The sequence below is a fragment of the Dermacentor andersoni genome, chromosome 11 (genome assembly GCF_023375885.2).
Source record: "Dermacentor andersoni chromosome 11, qqDerAnde1_hic_scaffold, whole genome shotgun sequence".
NCBI lineage: Eukaryota > Metazoa > Arthropoda > Arachnida > Ixodida > Ixodidae > Dermacentor > Dermacentor andersoni.
The window spans coordinates 94,069,081-94,091,285 of NC_092824.1; the positions used below are offsets into that span (position 1 = coordinate 94,069,081).

The window sequence follows — 22,205 nt, forward strand, 5'->3', positions numbered from 1 at the left end:
CTCATCTAATGTTTAGCAGAAGCGAGTGAATGTGTGTGTGTGTGTGTGTGTGTGTGTGTGTGTGTGTGTGTGTGTGTGTGTGTGTGTGTGTGTGTGTGTGTGTGTGTGTGTGTGTGTGTGTGTGTGTGTGTGTGTGTGTGTGTGTGTGTGTGTGTGTGTGTGTGTGTGTGTGTGTGTGTGTGTGTGTGTGTGTGTGTGAAACAAGATTCATACTTGTGTGTAAACAACGACGAAAAAATAACTGTGAGGATATCACGGCCACGGGTTCAAAAACATTTCAATCAGTCGTTGGCAATGTTTTGCATTTTTTATAAGGAGCTCACCCGCCCGCGCCCTTTATCCTGGCGACCAAAGTATGTCACTGGGGAAAAAGGGATTTGGTGGTGGTTTTGCTGCGATCCATGCATGCTCATTGGCGCTATACAGAAATGGATCTGCTTGTTGAGGAGAGAAGATATGTTGTATATGCGTAGACCGCGCTTGCGGCCTTCTCATTATTCGTAATTGCACCTCCGCTGATGACATCCTGACACGCCTGCAGGTTCCCGCAGGAACCCCATACGTACGGCATCGATGCGCAGTTCATGTGGGGCAAGTCTCTGCTCATCTCTCCCATCACACGAAATGTAAGATTTTTCTTTCTCTTGCTCCTTTTTTTAGCCTTTAGTTACAAGTAACCTTATATTTCTATGGGGTCGAAAAAAAAAAAAAGAGTGGGTCAAACAAGTGTTGACGTTAAGGAAGACAGAGAGTTTTAGCGTTTCCGATATTCCGCTAAACGCAGCAGATCAGGTGGAATAGCGGGTGATCGGGAGCGCAAACCGCCTTATCTGCCTCTGTGTAATGGAATGCAGGACACGCTAAAACTTTCTAATGTCTACGCAGTGGTGGTTAATATTATTTGATTATTACATCAAATACATCCCTCGATTATTTCTCGTTGCTTCTGTTTCGTGTTCATGGTTCATTAACTTCGTATCATATTCGTCTCGAATTTCACGCGCAAGTACGCCGACCCTGTCTTAGGCGTCGACGCTTGCTTGACCCTTCTTTTCTTTTTATCTGGAAGTAGTTACAGTATAGCCAGGTTCCAGATACACAAAACCCGTGTGAAGTCTGTAAAGAAGCATTTCTCTTCAAAAGCGTTCAAACATGACGCGCGCGGCAGAAGCTTGGAGCGTGCGCGAACATCCGGGATATCCCGTGCACGCGTGTCAGCGCATATTTGCCAAATGGCACTGGTAGTAAAATATCGCCAGCTTTAGCACCGTGCGTTCGCGGGTAATTATACTTCTTTTTTATTGTACACTCAGTCGCTAACTATTGGTGCGTGTTCCCGGCATGTATAAGTGCTATTTGATACTATCTTCATGTTCGGATACAAGCAAATCCCCTAAGCGACCGTCTCGTTCTGCAAGTGGTTACGATAGCCAGATCCCAGATACGCCAAACCCATGTTAAGTCAGCAGAGAATACCCTGTCAGCTTGTAGGTTTTCGTAGACTTAGTGAGCCCGTAATACTGCACGCAGTACGCTATAGTGCATAGAACAGCCTAGCAACGCACGATGTGGCGCCTCCTGCAGCAACCTGCGACCGCGCAACTGCAATAACGCTCTCCCGCTTGGCCTATCTGTGCATCCCGGCAGTGTATGGTGGGTCGCGATATGCTAAAGTGATAAAATGGTAAGAAAATGTCAGCTGAAAGCTTTTTGTTGCCTGCACGGCGAGGTAATTTTTTTCCCGGTGCTTTTAATTCGAAACTATATTGCACACGTGCGGCGCACTTCCACCATGTTTCTTTTTGTTTGTTTGTCATATATAACCAGTGACATGCAGTTATCACCATGTTGAGGGAAACACGCAAAGCTGAACGCGTCTTCAATATCAGTACATGAGCCCCCTGGCTTCTCTCTGTTTTTCTCTCGCAGAACACATACATGTCGTTCTACCTGCCTGCGGGACTGTGGTACGAGTACTACGACGTAAGTCGTTGCACAATTTGAGCCTAACCTGGGCGAATTGACTTTGCCATTTTGTAAGACGTGCCCCGGGGAAAAGGGGAGCGTGTGGCGACAGCTCGCTACTCTGATTAATTGATTTGGATTAGCGTCCCACAGCAACACCAGGGCTATGTGACGCGCCGTAGCGGCGGGCTCCCGAATAACTTAAGCTCACCTGGGGTTCTTGTGCACCCAAATCTAACTGTACGAGTGGTTCGTTTTAGAGCGCAGCTCTTAAGCGCCCGTTCCTGCGTTGAGCGTCGGCGTGCCTCGGCGTCGTACCTCGGCGTAACCGAGCGAACGAGCTAAGTGAAAGGTGAAAGCGAACGCGGAGCGCAGCGGTAGATGAAGAGCGCGCGAGGAGGAAAATAGAGGAGGAGGAGGAGGCTACAGTGAAAGCATGAGGCGGAAAGTGGAGGCGGAGCGGAGGGGAAACGGCCTGCGCATGCGCTGAGCTGCCGACGGCCACGGCATCCGCCGCTAGGGTGGCTACCCTACCGCCGCCGCGTGGGCGATCTCATCCGTGCTTCCGGTGGGGGGATCGCTGCTCCTGCAAGGGGCGATGGCGAGCGGCTGCGAGGATGCGACGCCCGTGACGTTCCCTTGGGTGTTGTCGCCGCTGACACTGGTGGCACCATTTCCACGCCACGAAGGGCCGCTCTCGTCGTTGGTGAAACGAAAGCGTGAGAGGAAAAGCGCAGTGCCGCGCAAGACGGGCTGTGTGGCGACGATGGCTCCGATGTGGCGCCAGAATAGCTCGCGTCGTCCGTATGGAGACAAACCGCGAAACTCACAGCGTTCTCTTCCTAATATAAACCGTGTACGTATATAATCATAATACAAGATATTTACGCGCGAAAGGAGAACACGTATAAAGATGCGCGCAAATTTGGCATTAGGAAGTGTCGAAATCGTCGGTGAATTTTTTTCTTTTTTTCTTCCTTTCATTTTCCTCAGGCGAACTTCATTAACTGAAAAGGAACTTAAAAATAACATCAGCGAAGATCCTGCTCCTGCTAGCATCATAACAAGATTAAAGCCAATCAAAGATATAAGAAAAGTGGTTAGCAAGTAATACCCAATGCGCAGTTTTGTAATAAAAGCCAATTCCCAAAAGAAAAGTGGGGCACGGTAACGCCTGGTCTCCTAAGGGCTGGGTCAGCGAACACAGAGGTTATCCTTGCTTATAGCGCTTATTGAAAATCTAGGTGAAAAGAAAAAAATAAATAAAAGGAACGAAAGTCGCGGACTCGGCGCCCGCTGAATCGATGGAGCTTGAGAGCCTGCGGTGACGATTGGCGCCTGCCCTACCGGCTTCGAGACCTATCCAGTGAGTGCGCGATCAAATAAATGGACAGTCCATTTCGCGAATCCACTTGCAAAATGCACCCCCCTCCCCCGCCTCTGTGTATCTCTCTTACGTGTGTCGTCGTCTACGCGACTTTCACCTCAATAACATGAATGCGAAAGTATACGCTTGAAGCTATACCATTTCCCGTATGCTACAAGGCGACGTGCCGACAAGCGTATAGTATCGCTCGCAATATCTTTGTTTCTTTCTTCTTTTTTTGAGAAAGAGAGAGAGAGGGAGAGAGGTCGTGTATGCGTACGTGAATAACGGTTTTCGCTTACCCAGAACACTCCGTTCCTGAGCACGGGCGAGTACATGGTTCACAACTGGCTCACGCTGAAGACGCCGACGCCGCTGTACGTCCGGGCAGGTTCCGTGCTCCCGACGCAGACCCCGGGGCCGAACACGCGTGACAGGTACATATAGGCGCTGTGTATAGAGGCGATTCCGCCTAGGTGTGAACGCGCAGTGGCGTCAAATGCCGCGATTCCTGCGGTGAGAGGAATGGAACATGACAAACGGGACAGCGTTGGTGGGCACAGTTGGACAATTTCGTCTGCGCCGCCGTGGTCGTTGCCGCCGTTGGGCGACGGCATTCTGCACCGCAGGCAGACGACAGTTGCAGCACTTCAATGCAATAGCATAAGTGTCGGTTACACTAGCGTTCTCGAACGTTGCTAGGCCTGTGTTATGGCGAAGAGATGGCTTAGCGGTGGAGAACGTAGCTCACATGTTGAAATTCGGCGTGAATAAGTTTTCTTTTATCGTCCGCGTTGACTGCGTATTAGTTACAAACCACATTGCGCGCCGATATATACCTAATTTCCACAGTGGAAGCACAAATCCTATCGTACACGTTACCATCGTGTTCTGTCTTACGAAGTCTGCTTTCTTGTTCCTCGTATAGGCTCAACAAAACCGTCACACTGGTGGTGTACCCACATAACGGGACGGCATCCGGTACTCTCTTCTGGGACGATGGCGTCGGGAAACGTGAGTGGATCTCGAAACACGTCAACGACCTCGTGATGAGTAGGCACCGTATACAGAAGTCTTAGTTTCGATCGATCAGTTTTCGGTTGAACTTCTGCACTCGCCAGAATACATTGGGGGTGTTTGGCTGCTAAGCACGAGGTTGCAGGATCGAATCCCGACCGCGGCGGCCGCATTTCGATGGGGGCGAAATGCGAAAACACCCGTGTGCTTAGATTTAGGCGCACGTTAAAGAACCCCAGGTGGTACAAATTGCCGGAGTCTCCCTCTGCGGCGTGCATCGTAATCAGGTAGTGGATTTGGCACGTAAAGCCCCATAATTTAATTTTAATTTTAGTATATTGTGATCATTAGCCGAGCGTGCACGTGTAACCAACAGCATTGCACCGGGATGACGAGATCTTGTGATTCTATGTTTAGTTGAAGCTGACAGAACTTAAACTTTTGAGATGACCGAGTGTAATGTATTAAACTTTTGAAGTAGCGGTGTTCGCGGCGAAACAGCCAATTTACCAGCCATTTAGATAGCTTTGCTAACAAAAGTTCGTTTTGTCCAAATGGCTGTTACTAGTTCTTGTAGCAAGTATATCTCAATGCAGTATGTTAAAAATTTTATATTCGCAGATGTTTAGAGTTGTGTATGTGAGAGGGGACGATATTCCTAGGGCCGCCGGGTCTTGAGAATGACTTCAAGGATTTTCCACTCCAGGAACCTGTTCGCTTTCAAATGATTTCTGATAAATAAGCATCAGGTATATTGAGGTCCGTTCTGCGTGGCTTCGAAGGGAAGCACACGAAAGCTGTCATGACCACAAGATGTCTTTAAATGAAAGTGTTGCGTAATGATTCAAAATATTTTTTTTTTACTACGGTTCATACTTGAAGACAAAATCCGAAGTTAATGAAGATTTCATTAAAGTATCCAATAAAACTGTTGAGTTCGCTTAGAGCTTTACATGTAAAGCTTGTTTTAATATAGGTGTGCTGGTAAAGTATTGTCACAATTCATGTGACGCCGTTGTGACAAAATTAAGCTAACCTCTATAGTTAATGCAAAAGTATAGAAAGTTGGGCGAGTTGGTACGGTAAGGTGATCTTGAATTGTAGCGCGAAGTGACACAGACAGAGACTAGAAGCAAGTTGATTCCGCGTCGCATCTATTAGCGCCCATTTTAGGCTGCGAGAACGCTAAAAAAAAAAGTTTAAGTTCGCTTGGCAAATTAATGGGAACCTGGTCTTAGTCTTGCGATTTTTTTCTCTCCTCACTGTCACGCAATAACGAAGGATTAGAACGACAGAAAGCTGAGCTAGTTGTTAAGGGTTCCATAATGCAATAATTCTCTTGAGTCCTTGTCTGCACGCCTTACCCTTTCTTGCATTATGAACCAAGGATTACTTTTACGTGAGTCATTTACGTTTTATTATGGCATATTGTCACAGACGGTGTTCGTCGAAGTAAAAAAAAAAATTAGCCACAGCTCGTCTATATACGTCAACAGACAAGTTGCAATAGCAGTAATTGACCGTATAGGAATAAGCGAACGCTCTGGGAAATCTAGAAATGATACATCGTCAGTTACGTCCAGTTGTTTACCCGGATCTACGCTTCTCTTCCAACAGGAAACATCGAAACCGGTGCCTACGATTACTTCCGGTTCCGCATCGCCGCTGTAAGTGAAGGAAACTGTCTTTTAGAAATCTTACGAACCCATGCCGCGGTTGCAAGACTATAGCGTACTCTCGTTTTGGAAACTGCAAGACGTGGTTCTGAACAAAAACACTCAGAACAAAACTCAGAACATACTGGTATAGACCACACTTCAGAAGTCTGTGTTTGTTGGGTTGGGAAAACGAAAAAAGAAATAGGAAAAAAAAAAATATGCTATCAGCGGAGAAAATAAAAGCTAAACTTTCTTTGAAACGCCCACGGTGCCATTAAGGTGAAGTCGTTGTTCTCGCGGCATTCAGACGTGTTTGTATCGTTCTTTTGCAGTGTGGCGTATACTCCGTTTCATGTGTAGCAGTCAACGCTGTGGAGGCTAGAGAGACTTCTTGCACTGGCTTCGTTCGCGCTTGGAATATAGTTCGATGTTTGTTTTTGTTGTTTTGACCGCCATTGTGCGCAACTGATTTTTACATATAGAATCAGTATTGAATGAAACAAGTTTTAATAATCCTGAGAAACAAACACACTGTGACATACGGCTACTAATGCGTTATCTTCTTATTTTTGTTGTCCTTTTCGGGTTTTTTTTATTTGCAACCCATCGTGAGAAGCCTCACGTGCGTGCTCGCGCGAGCGAACGCTGTTGGCGCGCAGCGAAGCGTGGACGCAACGCGCGGAGTGATACAACTTTTCTTGACCGAACTACTTGCGTAGCTTCCACGGCGTTGACTGCCGTGTATGGAACGGAGTATAGGCTTTATCTTATGAATACAAAAATAACTGGACGTGCGATCGACGAGACGTCGCCACAGCAGGACTTGACGGGGACCTGTCCTAAGGGGACCTTAAATAGAAACATTGAATCAGTTTAGATTGATAAAGTATTTTTCAATAACTCTACTTTCGTTGATTGCGCGCTAATAGGTTGAATAACCATTACAATGTAGTCGATTTTTAACGATAAATAAATTAGCTAAGCTCGGGCAGACGGCGTCAAAAACCAATGACACCATGGCGAGCTTGCGCGAGAATTTCAAGATGGCGTCGCCACCCAGCCTTCGCTGTTGCTTCTTTTCTGGCGTTCCAAGCGTCTTCTCGGGGTAGGAGTGGCTTTTTTTGGTATTGGGTGCAAGGGTTATTTACTAACACAGCTGCAATCATTCATTTTCTCTTTACTGCTAGCTCAACGTGACATCACCATTTGTGTATTGTTTTCGCTCAGCATTATCGTACACCTGGGGTTAATTTCGCCACACCGTCAAATTCCGCCATCTTGTCTAATTACGCAATAATGGCGGCGTTTGGAGCCAATTGTAGAGGCAATAGCAGCCATCTGGGCCAATCAGAGCTGACAAGATGGCGGATTCGACAATATGGCGGATTTTGTCAGTGACCAGAATTAGCACCTCCCCCCCCCCCCCCCCCGTTGTCTGCACTAAATAAATTCATTTATTTGCTATTTCAGGAACGTAATCCTTTTCAGGAGGCCCTTCGTGGACCTTTAGATGTACTTTTCGAGAAAATGAAGACTAGCCGGAAAATATATTACACTGCTGAAAGTTATCTTTATTTGTTGTGCGCCGAGGGATAGTTGACAAAGCCGCCCTCCGCGATCAAAGGCGGATTATAGTAGCGCACAATGGGCGAGTCATCACTTCTCTGGGCAGCAGGCTCTCGTCACTGACTGGGTGACAGGAGCCCTCGCCTTTGCTGCATCGCACGGAAGGTGTGTGAAGAAGCGCATTTGGAGAATGTCTCATATATTGCCTCGGCCTGTGTTGATTGAATTTTGTTACTTAGAAAACTGAACGCTGATATTTGTCGTGTCAGTATCAGTGCGGCCTCTTCGAGTAATCTACATGAATAGGTGTAACTGCGGCGCTAACTGCCACAGGCGGTCCATAGAAAAAAACAATAACACGCCTTCGCCCTGTTATTGAAAATATGGCGAACTGTTGTTGGCCCATTCGTGGAACAGGGCGAAAAGACTTCTTAGCGTCCTGTCCTTTCGCTCTGTTCGCCGTGAAGTCTGTCATCTTCCGCATGGTCGATCTCTATATAGTGCGAAGCACCTCTCGACGACTTGTCCCATGTCTTCGCCATCCTATCCCTATACCCAATGAGCCATCCTTAACGAGCAAAGGTTAATCGTCAGTATTCATTTTTTTTACAGTGTCACATGACCATTAACCGGCTGCACAAGAACACTGCACCTGTGCCTCTCATCATCGGAAGCCTCGTGATCGTGGGCCAGGAGACCGCGCCCACCCAGCTCTACGTGGATGAGCAGCAGCAGCGAAATTCCATAGCTCCGATCGGGAACAAGGTCGTGACCGCTCATTTCACGCCATTATAAGGTTTTTCAAAGCGAATTTTGTATTCGTTAGTTTCGGTGGCGTTGACGGTGGTCACGCAAAAAAAAAAAAAAAGAACTGTTGCTCCGATAACAGAGCAGCGGCAGGAAAAGGCGGTTTGATTAGCTGACAGCTGCGCCGGAGCGTGAGCGGGGTTGCCAGATTGGGCTATTGCTACCCAAATTGGGCTACTTTTCGTCCGAGTCAGCGTCACAATTTGCCTTTCGGCTATGTGGCTATTTTTGGGCTACATCTTTTTCCTGTGTAAAAAAAAAGAAGTAAAATGAGTTAAGCACAAATGAAAAGCACGCTGGAATCGAAATGGCAGACGACAGCAGGTTAAAGAAATTGAGCGCGCCTGCTACAAAATCGAAATTTGCAAGCTCCGCGATAGAACACACGTGCATGTCAAAAGGTCAAGGATCGCGGCCTTTTGATAATTTTAATTAAGAAAGCTAGCCTCAGGAAACACGCCTCCATCTGCGAACTAACGCTACCCGCGCGCGCGCGCGCCAGCGAACATATATGTTGCTGTCTCCACGTGTCCTCAAATGTAGCCAAAAGCATGACGGCGCTTGGAGCCAATTGTAGAGGCAATAGCAGTCATCTGGGCCAATCAGAGCTGACAAGATGGCGGATTTTGTCAGTGACCAAAATTAGCACCTCCCCCCCCCCGTCGTCCCACGTTTTAAGCATGAGATGCTTTTAGCTCCCCTTGACGGTGCGCCGCAGGAGACCTCGGCGCTAGGACGGAGGGGGAACACCGAGCTGAACCTAACCGAAATTTGCCGAATTTTCTGTCTGCCGCATGGCGCCTACGTCGCAACTCGGGCGGACCTGTCCTGCCCAAATTGCTCCTCCTCCAACGCCAACGTAGAACACATCCTCTTCCGTCGCCCCACAGCCACCGCAGCTATCCGTTCCTTACCAAACTCCAAACCCTCCTCCTGTTTTTGCTATCACTACCCGTATCAAATGCCGCCGTCGAACGAGTGTTAGTTCAGCCATTCGCTCATTAAAACCGACCTTCGAAATAGAATGTCGAACGAGACATTGGTAGCGCTCCTCCACGTGAAGTTTGGCCTGGCCAGGAACGGAGGCTGCTGCAAGGATTTTAAACCGGGCCAAGAATTTTTGTCCCGTTTCAGCTCGTGACATTTTGTATGGACCAAGCAGGTCCACTTCGCAATAAGCTCGTGATGCTTAATCATATCATACTTATTTTGTCTGTATATCGTACTAGATTTTGTACCAACCACCATCTATCGTGTTAGACTTTGTCTTACAATTTTTTTGTAGTTTTTCGTTTAGTGCGTTGTGTGGTGTTAAGCGAAATTATCATGAGCTGTAAGTAATAATACTGAACACCTGAATGCATGCCATTGCTTAGCGTGTTTATTGCGCGGTGCTATTTTTGTGTTCTTTTCGTGGTTTTTTGGTGTTCTGGGAAAAATAGAACGGTGCATTTGCAATGAAGACCGTATTTGCCTTATCATTAATTTGCCTGCATGCATGCCTGCGTTTCTGCACTTCTTGCGCTTGTGCAGCATCTGTTTTCCGTGCCGCATGACCTCCGTGACGATGCGCGCGGAGGTCATGGGTGGTCAAGCGCGGAAAAACTAATATGTAGGTATTCTTGCCGAAAATTAATTCAATATGCTTAAGAAATGACTTCACAAAAAGACGGAAGATTTTTGGCTACTTTTGGGCCACCCAAAAGTTTCGCTTTTAAAAGGCTACATTTGGGCTACTGCGGAGGCCAATTTGGTTACCTGTGGTTGGAGCGATCTGGCAACCCTGAGCATGAGTCATTAGCGAGGATTCCAGCTGCATAGTCGCGCGCAACCAATCAGAGCCGTTTCGCTGCCACCGGGAACGGAAAGGGCAGGAAAGGGTTTCGCGCACGCTGCCACCGGCTTTTTTTTCGTTCAGTTCAGTCTCGGAAAACGGATGGGAAGGCCACGCGTTGTGCGTTCCCCCCGAGGAACAGGCAGCCTTCGACGAACGGCGGCGAGAACTCGCCGTCGGCGCACCGATCTAGCCGTTAGAGCCGCCCGTGCCCAGGCAATCGGACAGCAACAAGATCCCGAGCTCAATATCCCAACAAGGCCGAAGCAATCCGGCACCGTTACGATAGTCGGCTGCGTGCAGGACAAGCTTCGCTTAATTACCCCCGTTTTCCGGTAGGGGAAGGGCTGGTCATTTTTTTCAGATGCAGAAAAATTAAGTATTACTTCTTAATATTGGGGCGGAAGTTAGGAGCTAATGCGCAAGTGCAAGCACTCGTTAAGAATCCGTCCGATCGCGGCACTGAGACGACATTGACTGCTGTTTTATAGACAGCGTACAAAGCGAATATATGTGCTTGCCGTTATTTTCAAGCAAAAGAAGAAGAAAAAGAAAATCCGGCTAACTGGACTTCATTTCGATTACCGCGCACAGGCCGTGCATCGAGTTTTGTGAAGATACGGCGTGTGGGGTACTGCATTTGCAGTTTGTCCAGGGCAGACTGTTATCTGTTAGTTACCGAATTACCTTGTTTTCAGTGCACTTACAGAAATTCCCAGGAGAGCGCCCATGCGCTGCTTTATTTGTACGCCGGCAGACGAGGTATACGAGGAGTGCGCCGTATTTATCCCTATACTGCATTAGTGGTGCGCTCCCGGTAGGTGGCACCACCGTGTGCCCTGGCGCCTAATGGCGTCGTCGATCGTTTTCTCTCGGTCTATGCGCATAAGTTGAAATGGAGTGCGCTTGTTCGGTTACCACTTTACGAATTTGACGAGTTGCTATCTGACACATTAACATTTGATTGCTTAATATGTTGTGGCTGGCGCAGCATGGCCTTAGTCGCTTTTGTGCCATTAAACCCGAATTAACTAACTAAGCTATCCAACGTTGTAACACCGTATATGTTTCCCCAACAACTCAAAGGTCACACCGAATAAAGTTGTTTCACTTACTCACTCACTCACACTCACTCACTGACCTCAATAATCGAACTGCTGAACGTATCGTGGTCTCACATGGACAGATCTGTGCCTGCTTTAGAGATACATAAGAGCCGACTACATTTATACAGGCATTGTTGGGCGAGTTTACTCATCGCACAAGGGCGAGAGGAGCCGGCAAATTTAAACGAAAGCACAGTTATAGAACTATAGGGACAAAGGCTGGATCAACAACTAACGCTTATTGATCGAGAAATCCACCAGAAGACTACAGCACATGCGCCAGACAGACAACTAGAAAAACTAAGCCGAAACGGAAAATAAGAAAAGCTGAAATGATCCATCGGTCTCATCTCAATAAAGAGTTTGCGTTTTTAAATCAGAAACTGTGAACACCTTACCTGCAGGCGATAGGCCTTTGTTCGACATAGTAAGGAAGCAGGAACTCCTTAAAACATCAACTATGCACCAACTAAGCTCTCGGCAAGTTCTTCCGATATAGTTTTTCCCATTGTCGGGTTGACACATGCACCGTCATTTCGGTCAGCTACCTTATACGCGCCTGCAATTATTCCTCGACTTTTGTTACCCTGTCTTCTTGTTACCATATTCCTGAACGTTGCGCCTTGCGTGTTTTGTGATAACCTCGTACTTCCTGTGTACTTGTGTACTACTCCTTCCGTGGCCATCAGAAGCCTGCTTGCGGCGTTGAATGAATAAATAATAATAAAAACGTGAGGCTTATAGCGCGTTAAAAAGACAAGGACGAAAGTGAGACGTGACACACACAGGCGTCCTTGTCTTTTTAACGCGCTATAAGCCTCACGATATCTTACCAACAAGCCCAAATCACTGCTTTACAGCATTTCATTTCTAGTACATCAGGCTCCTTTCTACTTCGTCCTTGTCTTGTTAACGCGCTATAAGCCTCACGATGTCTTACCAACAAGCCCAAATCACTGCTTTACAATAATAAAAATCTGTAGGGCGCTACACGTACTGCGTTCGTCCGCGCAGGTGTACGAGTTCAAGGTCCAGCTTAGCCTGCACTTGGACAATGCGGAGCACAGCGTCGACTGGGAGGGCGAGGCACACAGATGCGTCACGTGATATGACGGAGCATGGGAAATACCAGTCTGGCAACGCCGCGAGGCCACGCAAAATACCACCGTGGGCCTCCACGACGAAAATTCGAGGTTCGAGAGTTGACCGGTCTCTCCAGCCACGGCTGCCACGGGATGCGTAAATAAAACAAAACGATTCCGAACTTGTGCAGGAACAAACATTGGCCAGCGCAATCTCCGCCTTCTCGACATCGATCCTCTCTTCCACACAAAACGACGCACTCTCTCTCTCTTTTCCCTTTAAGTTCCCTATATATAGCGTTTCTTCACCTGTGGTTTTATTCTACACTCGTATTTTGTCCGTGCGTCGGCTCGTCATTTCACACGTACACTGATCCTGGAGGTCTGATAACGGCACTGTCGTCAGCGATCTCGTGTGAGATTTTTTGCTCATGTTCAAAGAAACAATGGTATGTCGTCTTTGTGACGAGCCGCCCATTATCATGAAGTGACAGCAATAGTTGTAAAGTTTTACATAGTGTTGAGGATGCACTTTTATTGCATAAGAAGAATGAGTTAGGAGTTCCAGAGAAAGTCCCACTGCAAGGCAAAAAGCGAAACTGCTGTAATGTTTTATCTAAAGTATTTATCATAATTCACGTTTTTTTTTATTATTTTGGGTGCTCCAGATATACGTGTCAAAATTGTGTAATGGTCGGGCTGAGAGAACGTGATTTATTATCCTACAAGAACGTGTGCATATTGGGCTTTGCCAGCTGACATAAACGTAATCGAAAAATTCTGGGCTTCACGTGGGAATTATTTATGACTGCAAACTGTGCAGAGTGACACATTTGACGTTCAGTTTGGATGCTGCAATGAGTGGTGAAAATCTGTCCAGTGCCTCAGCAGCGCGTTATGTGCTTTGTCTGATCGCTCATGAATATGCACGTGTTGACGCGTACATGTATTACCTCACAAATTAAAGGCAAGCTACGTTATGCAACAAACTCTGGGTATGTGCAATGGTAGCGATGTGCACCTAAAGCAAAGAGGATATATTCGTGTGCAGAAACCTTGAAATGCTTGAGTTGAACAGCATCGCGATACTGTCAGGCAAGCAATTCTTTTAAGCTGAAATCGACCGCTATTCATTGTCACCATCGATGCGCTGCCAGTCGGTCAGCCATGGCCTGTCCATTTTATTCGTTTATACAATGCTGCAGACTTTGCACAGGTCCAAGCAGGTACAGAACCATTCGAATAGACACAAGCAAAAAATGGCACATGTCAATCAGTAGTATGTTCAATTGGGTACGGCATCGAGTTCCATTTGCTAATAGTTGTGGAACAAAGGAATACTTGAACACTTCAGAACGTGCAAAATATGGGGTTAAAGTTTGGAGTTTGTGGTGCCGGGTGTGCCTATAGTTAAGGGTTTAGTATATATTGATGGCTCAATAATTACGTTATTACTAATAAGTGCAAAAACAAAGTCAAAGCGCATTTTTTTTTCTCCGTAAAACTAACAACTGTATACCATTTGTTACTGTGAGTTCTGAAGGAGAATCATACTGCGAAAATTTAGAAAAAAATAAGTCGGACTGCTTCTCTCTGTATGCTTTCAAGTTTTTTTTTTTCATGTTAATTTCGGTAAATGGATTCCAGACAATACATGGATACCCAAGTGTAGGCCGAATAAAGGATGTGTAGCAGAGAAGTTTTACATTAGCCGAGGCGTTTCTTAAGAATGACGTGTCCACATCCAGGCCCCAGCGACGGTCGCCTCCGTGTTGCAGAAACACTGGATCTCGAAGGCTGTGCTTTTTGAGGACTGCATGCGCCGGAAGTGATTGCGGAGCCAGAAACACGTCATAGGCGCCACGATTTAGACACAGCACAAGGCGTAGCTTCGTGCCTGGATCGAAGCCGGTACATTACAGTCATTGTGCACGCAAATGTGCACCGAGTTGTTTAGTTTTATTTCGAACAGAACATTTTTTTAATGACACATTACTAACAGCACCTTTATGCATCTTTTTCTCGTAAAGTTAAATAAATAATGGTAATGGTAAAGTTAAATAAATAAATAAATAAACAGAACATTTTTTTAATTACACATTACTAAGAGCACCTTTATGCATCTTTTTCTGGTAAAGTTGAAGGCGTTATTGTGTGGGGGGAGGGAGGGAGGGGGGGGGTGCAAATCACGATCGAAATTAGCCGTTTCACAAAATTGATCACGTTGCACTGAAAAATTTTCGACTTCGGGGTAAATATTGCAGTTGCGCACTTGAGGCCTACAAACTTCCAAGGAATGTCACTTCTAAAGCTCCCAAGTATATGTTGAGACTATTCGCAGTTTGACACTTAGTAGTACGTTAGCAGAAACAGTGCTCAGAATATGCGGGGAACGTTTTTTGGCGCCTTGCTAACATTAAAAAAAATTAATTTCGCCGTGTATCTTGTTTATGTGTTTTTTAAGAAATCGTACTTCTATTGAAGACTGCCATAATTAAATGGATTCGGCTCCCAGCGCTTCCATTAGTTCCGGCTTCAGCGAGCACAGTTCCACAAATTATAGTATCCTATAAGTTTAATGAGAAATTATACAGCACAGTGTCGTTATAAAATTAATTTAGCACTGTCATACTTGCCGACCGAGCGGTGCCCGCATCTTAAACTGGTTTACAAGAAGAGACAGCTACTTCTGAAAATTGTCCTCTCAATAAAAATAGGAAAGCCGTCTAGTGAATGGTGCATTCGCTCACGGCAATGTCGACGTATTATTTCCTCTCGTGCATTGGAGAAAAAGTGATGCAATAAGTATCCCCAGACTGGCTTCGGAGTACCTGAGGTATGTTACTTGTATTCCTGCTCTACGAAGACGCTTCGTATATATAAGGTATAGAGCTGCTGAGCACGAGGTACGCGGGATCAAATCCCGGCCACGGCGGCCGCATTTCCATGGGGGCGAAATACAAAAACACTCGCTTATAATTACTTAGATGTAGGTCCGCATTAAAAAACCACAGGTCAAATTAATCCGGACTCCGGGCCCACTACGGCGGGCCTCATACTCAGATCGTGGTTTTCTCACGTAAAATCCCACCATCTGAAATATGGCGCTGAGTAGGACTTCTGCAAAAATGTTGTAAACGTCGCAATAATTTCATCTTAGCTGTTTTATGCATTTCTCTCTCCATCTCTCTCACCTAAGCTGTAAATTTATATATGACATTTATCTGCCTGGGGATGAACTCTAACGGGTGCAGTTTACAGGACTGCGCAATCTGGGTTTAGTGCCGAGGTAATTACGAATTTCCGTTAAAAATACAAAATCCTGTTTTCATTTCTCTCTCTTTTGTTTTACACATTTGCTAATTTCACTCTCAGCTGCAACAGATTTCTTTCAAATTGGCAGAGGCGTTGCCTAATGAAGGTGTTTTTGCGTTTTACACATATCTGAATACGGAAATTGTAGTTTGCCCCCTCGAGTTTTAAAGCTTCCTCCAGCAGCGCGTCTACCGCCTGGAATTCGGAATGCGACGCGCGTTGCCGCAGTAGCAGACGACGACGAGACGTTCATTTGAGGGATCGCCAGCTGTTTGTGCGCAGGCGCGAGTAAGAGCGGGCGCGAGAGAGAAACTCTGGGGGCTTTTGTTCTTTGAATAATGACTCTGCCTAGGCACTACGGAGGAGCTTCCTTCGCCTACAACGCTACAACACGGCGCGTGTTGTAGGCGTTGGACGCTGGCTGCCGGCGCGGTAAAATGGTGAAGCAGCAGACGCTGACGACGCCCGATTTGGCGACCGCTGTGTCGCACAGACTGTCTCACACATGCGGCGCTCGTGCTATGTCAGTCGCGGCGGATCATAGCTTTCCCGCGCCTTACGGCGAAGTACCTTGTAAATAACATCACAGATGTTTGTGTTGGAGCAGTAGCGACCGTAGTAGAGCCCGGGCCGCATATATTGAAAATATATGGCATAGCGCCTTAACAACCGCGTTTGAACGCAAGTGGCTGAAAGGCCGCCGGTGACGATGACTGACTCAGCACCGCCGCCGCAGGCGCGAGAAAGTCTGTCCGATGTACCTACAGAGGCAAAGTTTTGACTGGTGTACACGTGGGGCGCGGTATAGCGCTGAATTTTGCGTCACAAGTTGGCTGCTGGACGTAATTACATTCATTCAATTGTGTGTGTTTTTTTCTAATTGTAGCAAGTGCGTGTCATTATTTCCCATTATTGGCGGCGCCCCCAGGACACCAAAGCAAGAACCCGGACTATTCTGTGGGTGTTGGCTCGCCGAAGCCTGCACGTGCCAGGGGTGTATAAGATCGGCTGTCCACGACAGCGGACAGCCACTTTTTTATGCAAACACACCCTGGCCCGCTTGGCCTCCGCGGCCCCAAACCACGGGCCGCCCTGCTTCCAGCACAAACTCGACCGCTGTCTAGGGGACAAATGCTACAACACGCGCTCAGGTAGTTGCTTTTATTGCGAAAGCAATACTGCTCGCACTTTCGGCCCATCGGTGGTCGTGGCGCCTCCTTACACAGCTGCGCGTCACGTGACCGTGTGACGTCACGCCAGACCGAGAGACGGGGCCCCAGCTGGCGGCATCGATGGTGGTGGTGGTGGAAAGCATTTATTAAGAAAGAGATGTGTGGACTCGCGCAGGAGCGCTACATACTAGGTGGAGTCCCTAGTCCGGGACCCCATTGGTCGAAGCCGCCAGCCTGGCCCTCTTGACCAAGGCCTTTTGGGCCTGAAGGTCTGAGCAACCAAGCAGGGCCGCCTCCCAGTCCTCTCGGGTAGGGTTGGGGTGGGGGGTGAGAGCCGAATTTCGCTGGCAGGCCCACACCATGTGATAAGTGTCAGCCACCTCGCCACAGTGTTGGCACCTGCCAGTGATCGCAAGATCAAAATGTTTCATTACTGCCGGGCACAGCATTGTGTTGGTGTATAAGCGAAGTAGAACGCGTTCGTTCGCTTTCCCCAGTCCTTTAGCTGGGGCTGGGTACCGGCGATCGCTATCCTTATAATAGGTAGAAATGTCTTTGAAAGTTAAGAGAATTCCGCCTTGTTCCAGGCGAAGCCTTGCGCGCCGCTGCTGCGGCGCTACCGAGAGAGGGCGCTCGCTGGTGTGAAGTCACTCCAGACCGAGAGATGGGGCCCCAGCTCGCGGCATCGATGGTGGAGGCGAAGCCTTGCGCGCCGCTGCTGCGGCGGTGCCGAGAGAGGGCGCTCGCTGGTGTGACGTCACGCCAGACCGAGAGACGCGGCCCCAGCTCGCGTCATCGATGGTGAAGGCGAAGCCTTGCGCGCCGCTGCTGCGCCGCTACCGAGAGAGGGCGCTCGCTGGTGTGACGTCACGCTAGGAGGATAAATGGGGCTACAGCTCGGCTCCTCGCAGTGGACGGCGCGCTGCCTTGCGCTATGTCGGATGATGTGTACAAGGCGAGGCTGGAACGGTCTGCTGCGGCCAAGCGGCGGCGCCGTGCTGAAGAAACAGAAGAACGGCGAGCTAAACAACGTGCGTATGCAGCAGCGTGGCGAGCACGCCGATCAACATCGCTTGATGCGGGTGCATCTACAAGTTCAGGGCCAAGTTTAATGAGTGGTGTTAACGGTAGCGAAACTATGGAGACAACCAGTAGTTCGGGGACAAGTTTCATGGACGCTCTTAATGCCGAAGAGACTATCATGGATGCTTCAAATGGTGACGATGCTGTATCTATGAATAGTATGGAACGCTACAACTTCAACAGAAGAAAGCGCCGTGGTGAAGAAACGCTGGAACAGAGAGTAGAGCGGCTTGCTAAAAGAAGAGTGCAGCAGTATGCAGCCAAGAAGGGAGAATGCAACGAGGCGAGACGAAAGCAGAGAGCCCAAGAGAAGGAGGAGCGCAGGGTATTGCTTTCGCAATCTTCCAGGCTTAACCAAGCTAAGCATTCAGCCAATTTTTTTAGGCAGAGTCAAGGAGCAAAAGCCCCCAGATTTTCTCTCTCGCGCCCGCTCTTACTGGCGCCTGCGCACAAACTGCTGGCCATCCCTCAAATGAACGTCTCGTGAGCGTGCCTGCAACCTGGATCACGTGTTCTGGCCTCTGAGATTACCGTGGCATCTGTTATCGTCTCGGAGGCCCGCGAGAATGCTCGCTAGCAGACCCCTCCACATGTCGGCGCTATCAACGCGCCGACATTAGAGTAACTCTAGCCGACATGTGAGGAAACCATTTACGATAACTCAAAGGGAAGCTCATTACTTTTCGAAGCGAGATCGGGGTGCCTTAGAACACGCACCTATAAAGCGAGATATAAGAAGGAAGAAGAAGCATGTGCTTGCTGCGGTAAAGCTAGGGAAACGACGGAGCATATTTTATTAGAATGTGAAAACGTCTACCCAGCGGTCGATTTAGGCACCACTGGCCTCCTTGAAGCCCTTGGGTTCAGCGGCAGCAGTGGTAAAGCAAACAGGTCCGCAATAGACATTAGTAAGAGGCGATTGGAGGATTGGTGGAAGAAAAGTAGGGAAACGACAAAAGACGGAGACGTACAAAAGCACAGTTCACAATAGGGGATCAGAAAATTGGGATGTGGTAGTTCATAGTGTTTTCTTTTTTCATTGTTTAACCTAGGTGGGATATTCGGCAGCATAGTAGCAAGAGCTTGGTGGCGCAACCCACCGCCCCGTTCCAAAGGGGACGCTGATAACATCCATCCATCCGGAAGCAATTGGCCGCCGCTGCCGCCGGAAGTTGAAAGCGAGCCGGTTCTTTGGCGACGCGGGGACACACGCGACTGTACTAAAACGCTCTAATGCGATTGCGTCCGGTTTTCGGTGGCACGTGGTGCTGCGTGTTGTTCAGTTACAGAGCCGCTGTAGTTCAGTGTTCAAACAAACTGGCTAAAATTACAAACCATCTTGGCCAGCTGCACCAACCTAAACCACCCAAACGACTTCACCCGAACGAAATGGAGCCGAAGCGTGTTCTGAATGCGGACGAAGTGTACCGTTCAGCAAGCCTTAGTGCGGAGGGTACAGAGACTCAAAAGAAGCGTCGAAGGGAACGGGATCGTCTTCGATACTCGGCGAAACGTGGTTTAGAACGCGAACGAATGCAGGCTCGACAACGCGAAGCGAGTCGGCGTCGAATTGCAGCAATGAGCGCCGAGGAGCGCGCTGAATATTTAGCCAAGAAGCGCGATGCCTGGCAGCGTCGATTCGCAGCGGTGAGACGGCCCTCCGCGGGTTACGGTAGCGTGTGTGGAGGTGCATGCAAGTGCTTTGAGAAAGACTTCGCGCAGGACGAGTAGGTTCCGTGTGTAGTATGTGCCATGAACTCTGGATTTGGTGGGACATATCTGCTGTGCTTGAGCGCCACTCGTTTACGTTGAGTGAGGCGTTTCCCGATGAAAATGTGTACTGTGGACAGTGTGTCCGTAAAGTCATATAGTGCACTTTTGACCTGTCAGAAGAAAGCAACAAAACAAGATAGAAATGTGAAATGTTCTCCAAAAGTGAAATTCTACAAGGTTCCGTAGTGTGATGTGCAAGGGTGTGCGCACACAGGTGATGACGCAGCAGTGGATCAGTCCACGCCAGTCCACATGTGAGGAAAGTTCGGTGTGTTCTGTGGCTTGCTAAATCCGAATCCGCGACCAAAGTTCAACGTGAATATCGTCGCGTGTACAACGGAGCGCCACCACATAGGAATAACATATCGGTAGGATAAGCACTGTTCTGGTAGGCCATCGGTAAGTGACGAGTAAGGAGCCATTAAAAAAAAAAATCTGTGCGTGCGTGTACATGTGCTCGACAAGGCTACAGTTCGTAAGGTGTTAATCTACGTTATTCGGGTTACAAATTGCAGCTGTTGCACACTATTTCGTTGATTTCCTGTGACCGGTCAAAAAGACACCATGGCTTTACGGACACACTGTACTTACAAGCGATCTCTAAACAATTAAGAACAGCGTTTCTCGGAAACGCTAACAGAAGTTTTGGTATCCGCATGATTTTCGCACGTGCTACTGTCATAACTGCATATCAAACACGCGTCAATGCGCTTTCGAAGCGAAAAGCTTCACTGCGCTATAATTATAGTCAACACCGCGCTTCGCGCGAGCCGGCGTATGTCGGAGCACGAGTGACGTCACGCACGGCACAGATGGCCGCCGCCGACTCCGTCGCCTGACCTTTCGCCGCTGCCGCGCGCTATGCTTCATCGTTTAACGTTCGCCGCAAGCGCGTGTTTGTCGCGGAGGCCGACAATATAACCGCTTGCCAGAGAATAGGCGTGCGCATTCAACATGGAAGGAGAAGAGAGTGATACTACCGATACAGAAGTGCTACCACGGGTGTTGGCTGAAAAGGAGCGAAGAAATGAAAGGCTGAAAGCTCAACGAGCGTCCGAGACACCCGAACAACGAGAAGAACGTCTCGCTAAACGACGCAGCAAAGCCGAGTCTGAAACGCCAGAAGTACGACAGGCACGTCTCGCTAAACGGCGTGAAAAGGAAGCTGAACAGCGACGTTCGGCCATGTCAGCTGAGAGTAGCCAAGATGGTGAAAGTTCGGGAATTGCTGAGCAGTTGCGAAGGAAGAATGAAAAGGCCAGAGCCAAACAAGCTAGTGAAACACCCAAGCAACGAGAGGAGCGTCTGGCTAAATGACGACGACAAGATGCTCAAAAGCGGCTTCGAGCCGCTAGTGCCATTAGCCATCAGAGTGACGGCACGACGACGGAAGAAGAGGTAAAGGCACGCCGTTACACCGTAAGCATAATCATAGGCTAAATCATAAAGCATAACCATAAGCTAAACCATAACCATCACCGAACCTTTTCGCTTCGAGATATCCAGGCTTAACCTTAGCTAAGCCCCAGCCCATTTTTTTTTAGCTTTTTACTTCTCATTACAGTAGAACCTTGGAACTACAAATCATTCAAGACCCCGCCAAGGTTGTAGTATATCAACGGTATACTGTAAGTGGATTTGCCCCGAACCAACGTTTTAACAGCAATGATGCTAACTATACTGATTTGACTCGTTGTTCAAAACTAGTTCCATTACTGCACTATGCTCATTTCTTCAACCTCCCATGCTTCAAAAGTCAGTGGAAAAAGTATGTGAATCTTCCATTCTATCCATAACCTGAGAGTGAAAAACTTAAGGCGGAAGCCTTTAATGGCTCATTGTCAAGGTCATCTGCTGTTAGCAGAAACTGTCGCAGCTTTCTGGCCTCCTGCTTGGTCTCCTCTGTGTCGTGACGGCACTGTCGTCAAGTGCGGGTGTCGGGGTGGTTCAGCGCCGCGCGGGATGACTCGTCACATCGACACGCGTGGCGGCCGTGTGTTTGACGGTGTGCTCTGACGTCACTGTCGTCAAGTGCTTGAGGTGGCCTCCCGGTTGGCTGCTGTGTGGCCTGACGCCGCTGTCACGAGGCACGTGGCGACCGTCTGCTTGGGTGTGGTGTGGCAGCGATGGTGGCAGCAGTTTACTTTGCGGTATCATGTGGGAAGGATGCCTCGTCTCGCCAAACCAGTGTCTCCCAACACGCGACGTGTGGCAGCCACTGAACGCAAGCGGCACCCAAGAGAGGCTGAGCATATACGTCGCATGCATCAGGGCGGCGAGGCGCGTCCGAAACCATAGAGTCCAGAGACGCGACGGGCCGAACCAAGAGTGGCAATGCATTTGAAGCGACGTGCTGCATCGTCGGGTACCAAGGCAAATAAAGCTCGGAAGCGCCCTGACCGCCATCTTGCCACGGCAAGCCGAGCAAATACAAGTCAATTGTGTGTACAAGCTCTAAACA

General features: G+C 48.3%; 1 protein-coding gene across 1 annotated transcript in view; it reads left to right on the top strand.

The window, feature by feature from the left end:
• LOC126539064 (lysosomal alpha-glucosidase-like) overlaps positions 1-22,205 on the top strand; it is a 61,659-nt gene that overhangs the window by 28,944 nt on the left and 10,510 nt on the right. The window contains exons 19-24 of the mRNA XM_072285225.1: positions 542-626; positions 1,930-1,983; positions 3,638-3,768; positions 4,260-4,345; positions 5,966-6,015; positions 8,185-8,337. Of these exons, the coding sequence (XP_072141326.1) occupies positions 542-626; positions 1,930-1,983; positions 3,638-3,768; positions 4,260-4,345; positions 5,966-6,015; positions 8,185-8,337 (559 nt within the window). The remainder of the gene's footprint in view (positions 1-541; positions 627-1,929; positions 1,984-3,637; positions 3,769-4,259; positions 4,346-5,965; positions 6,016-8,184; positions 8,338-22,205) is intronic.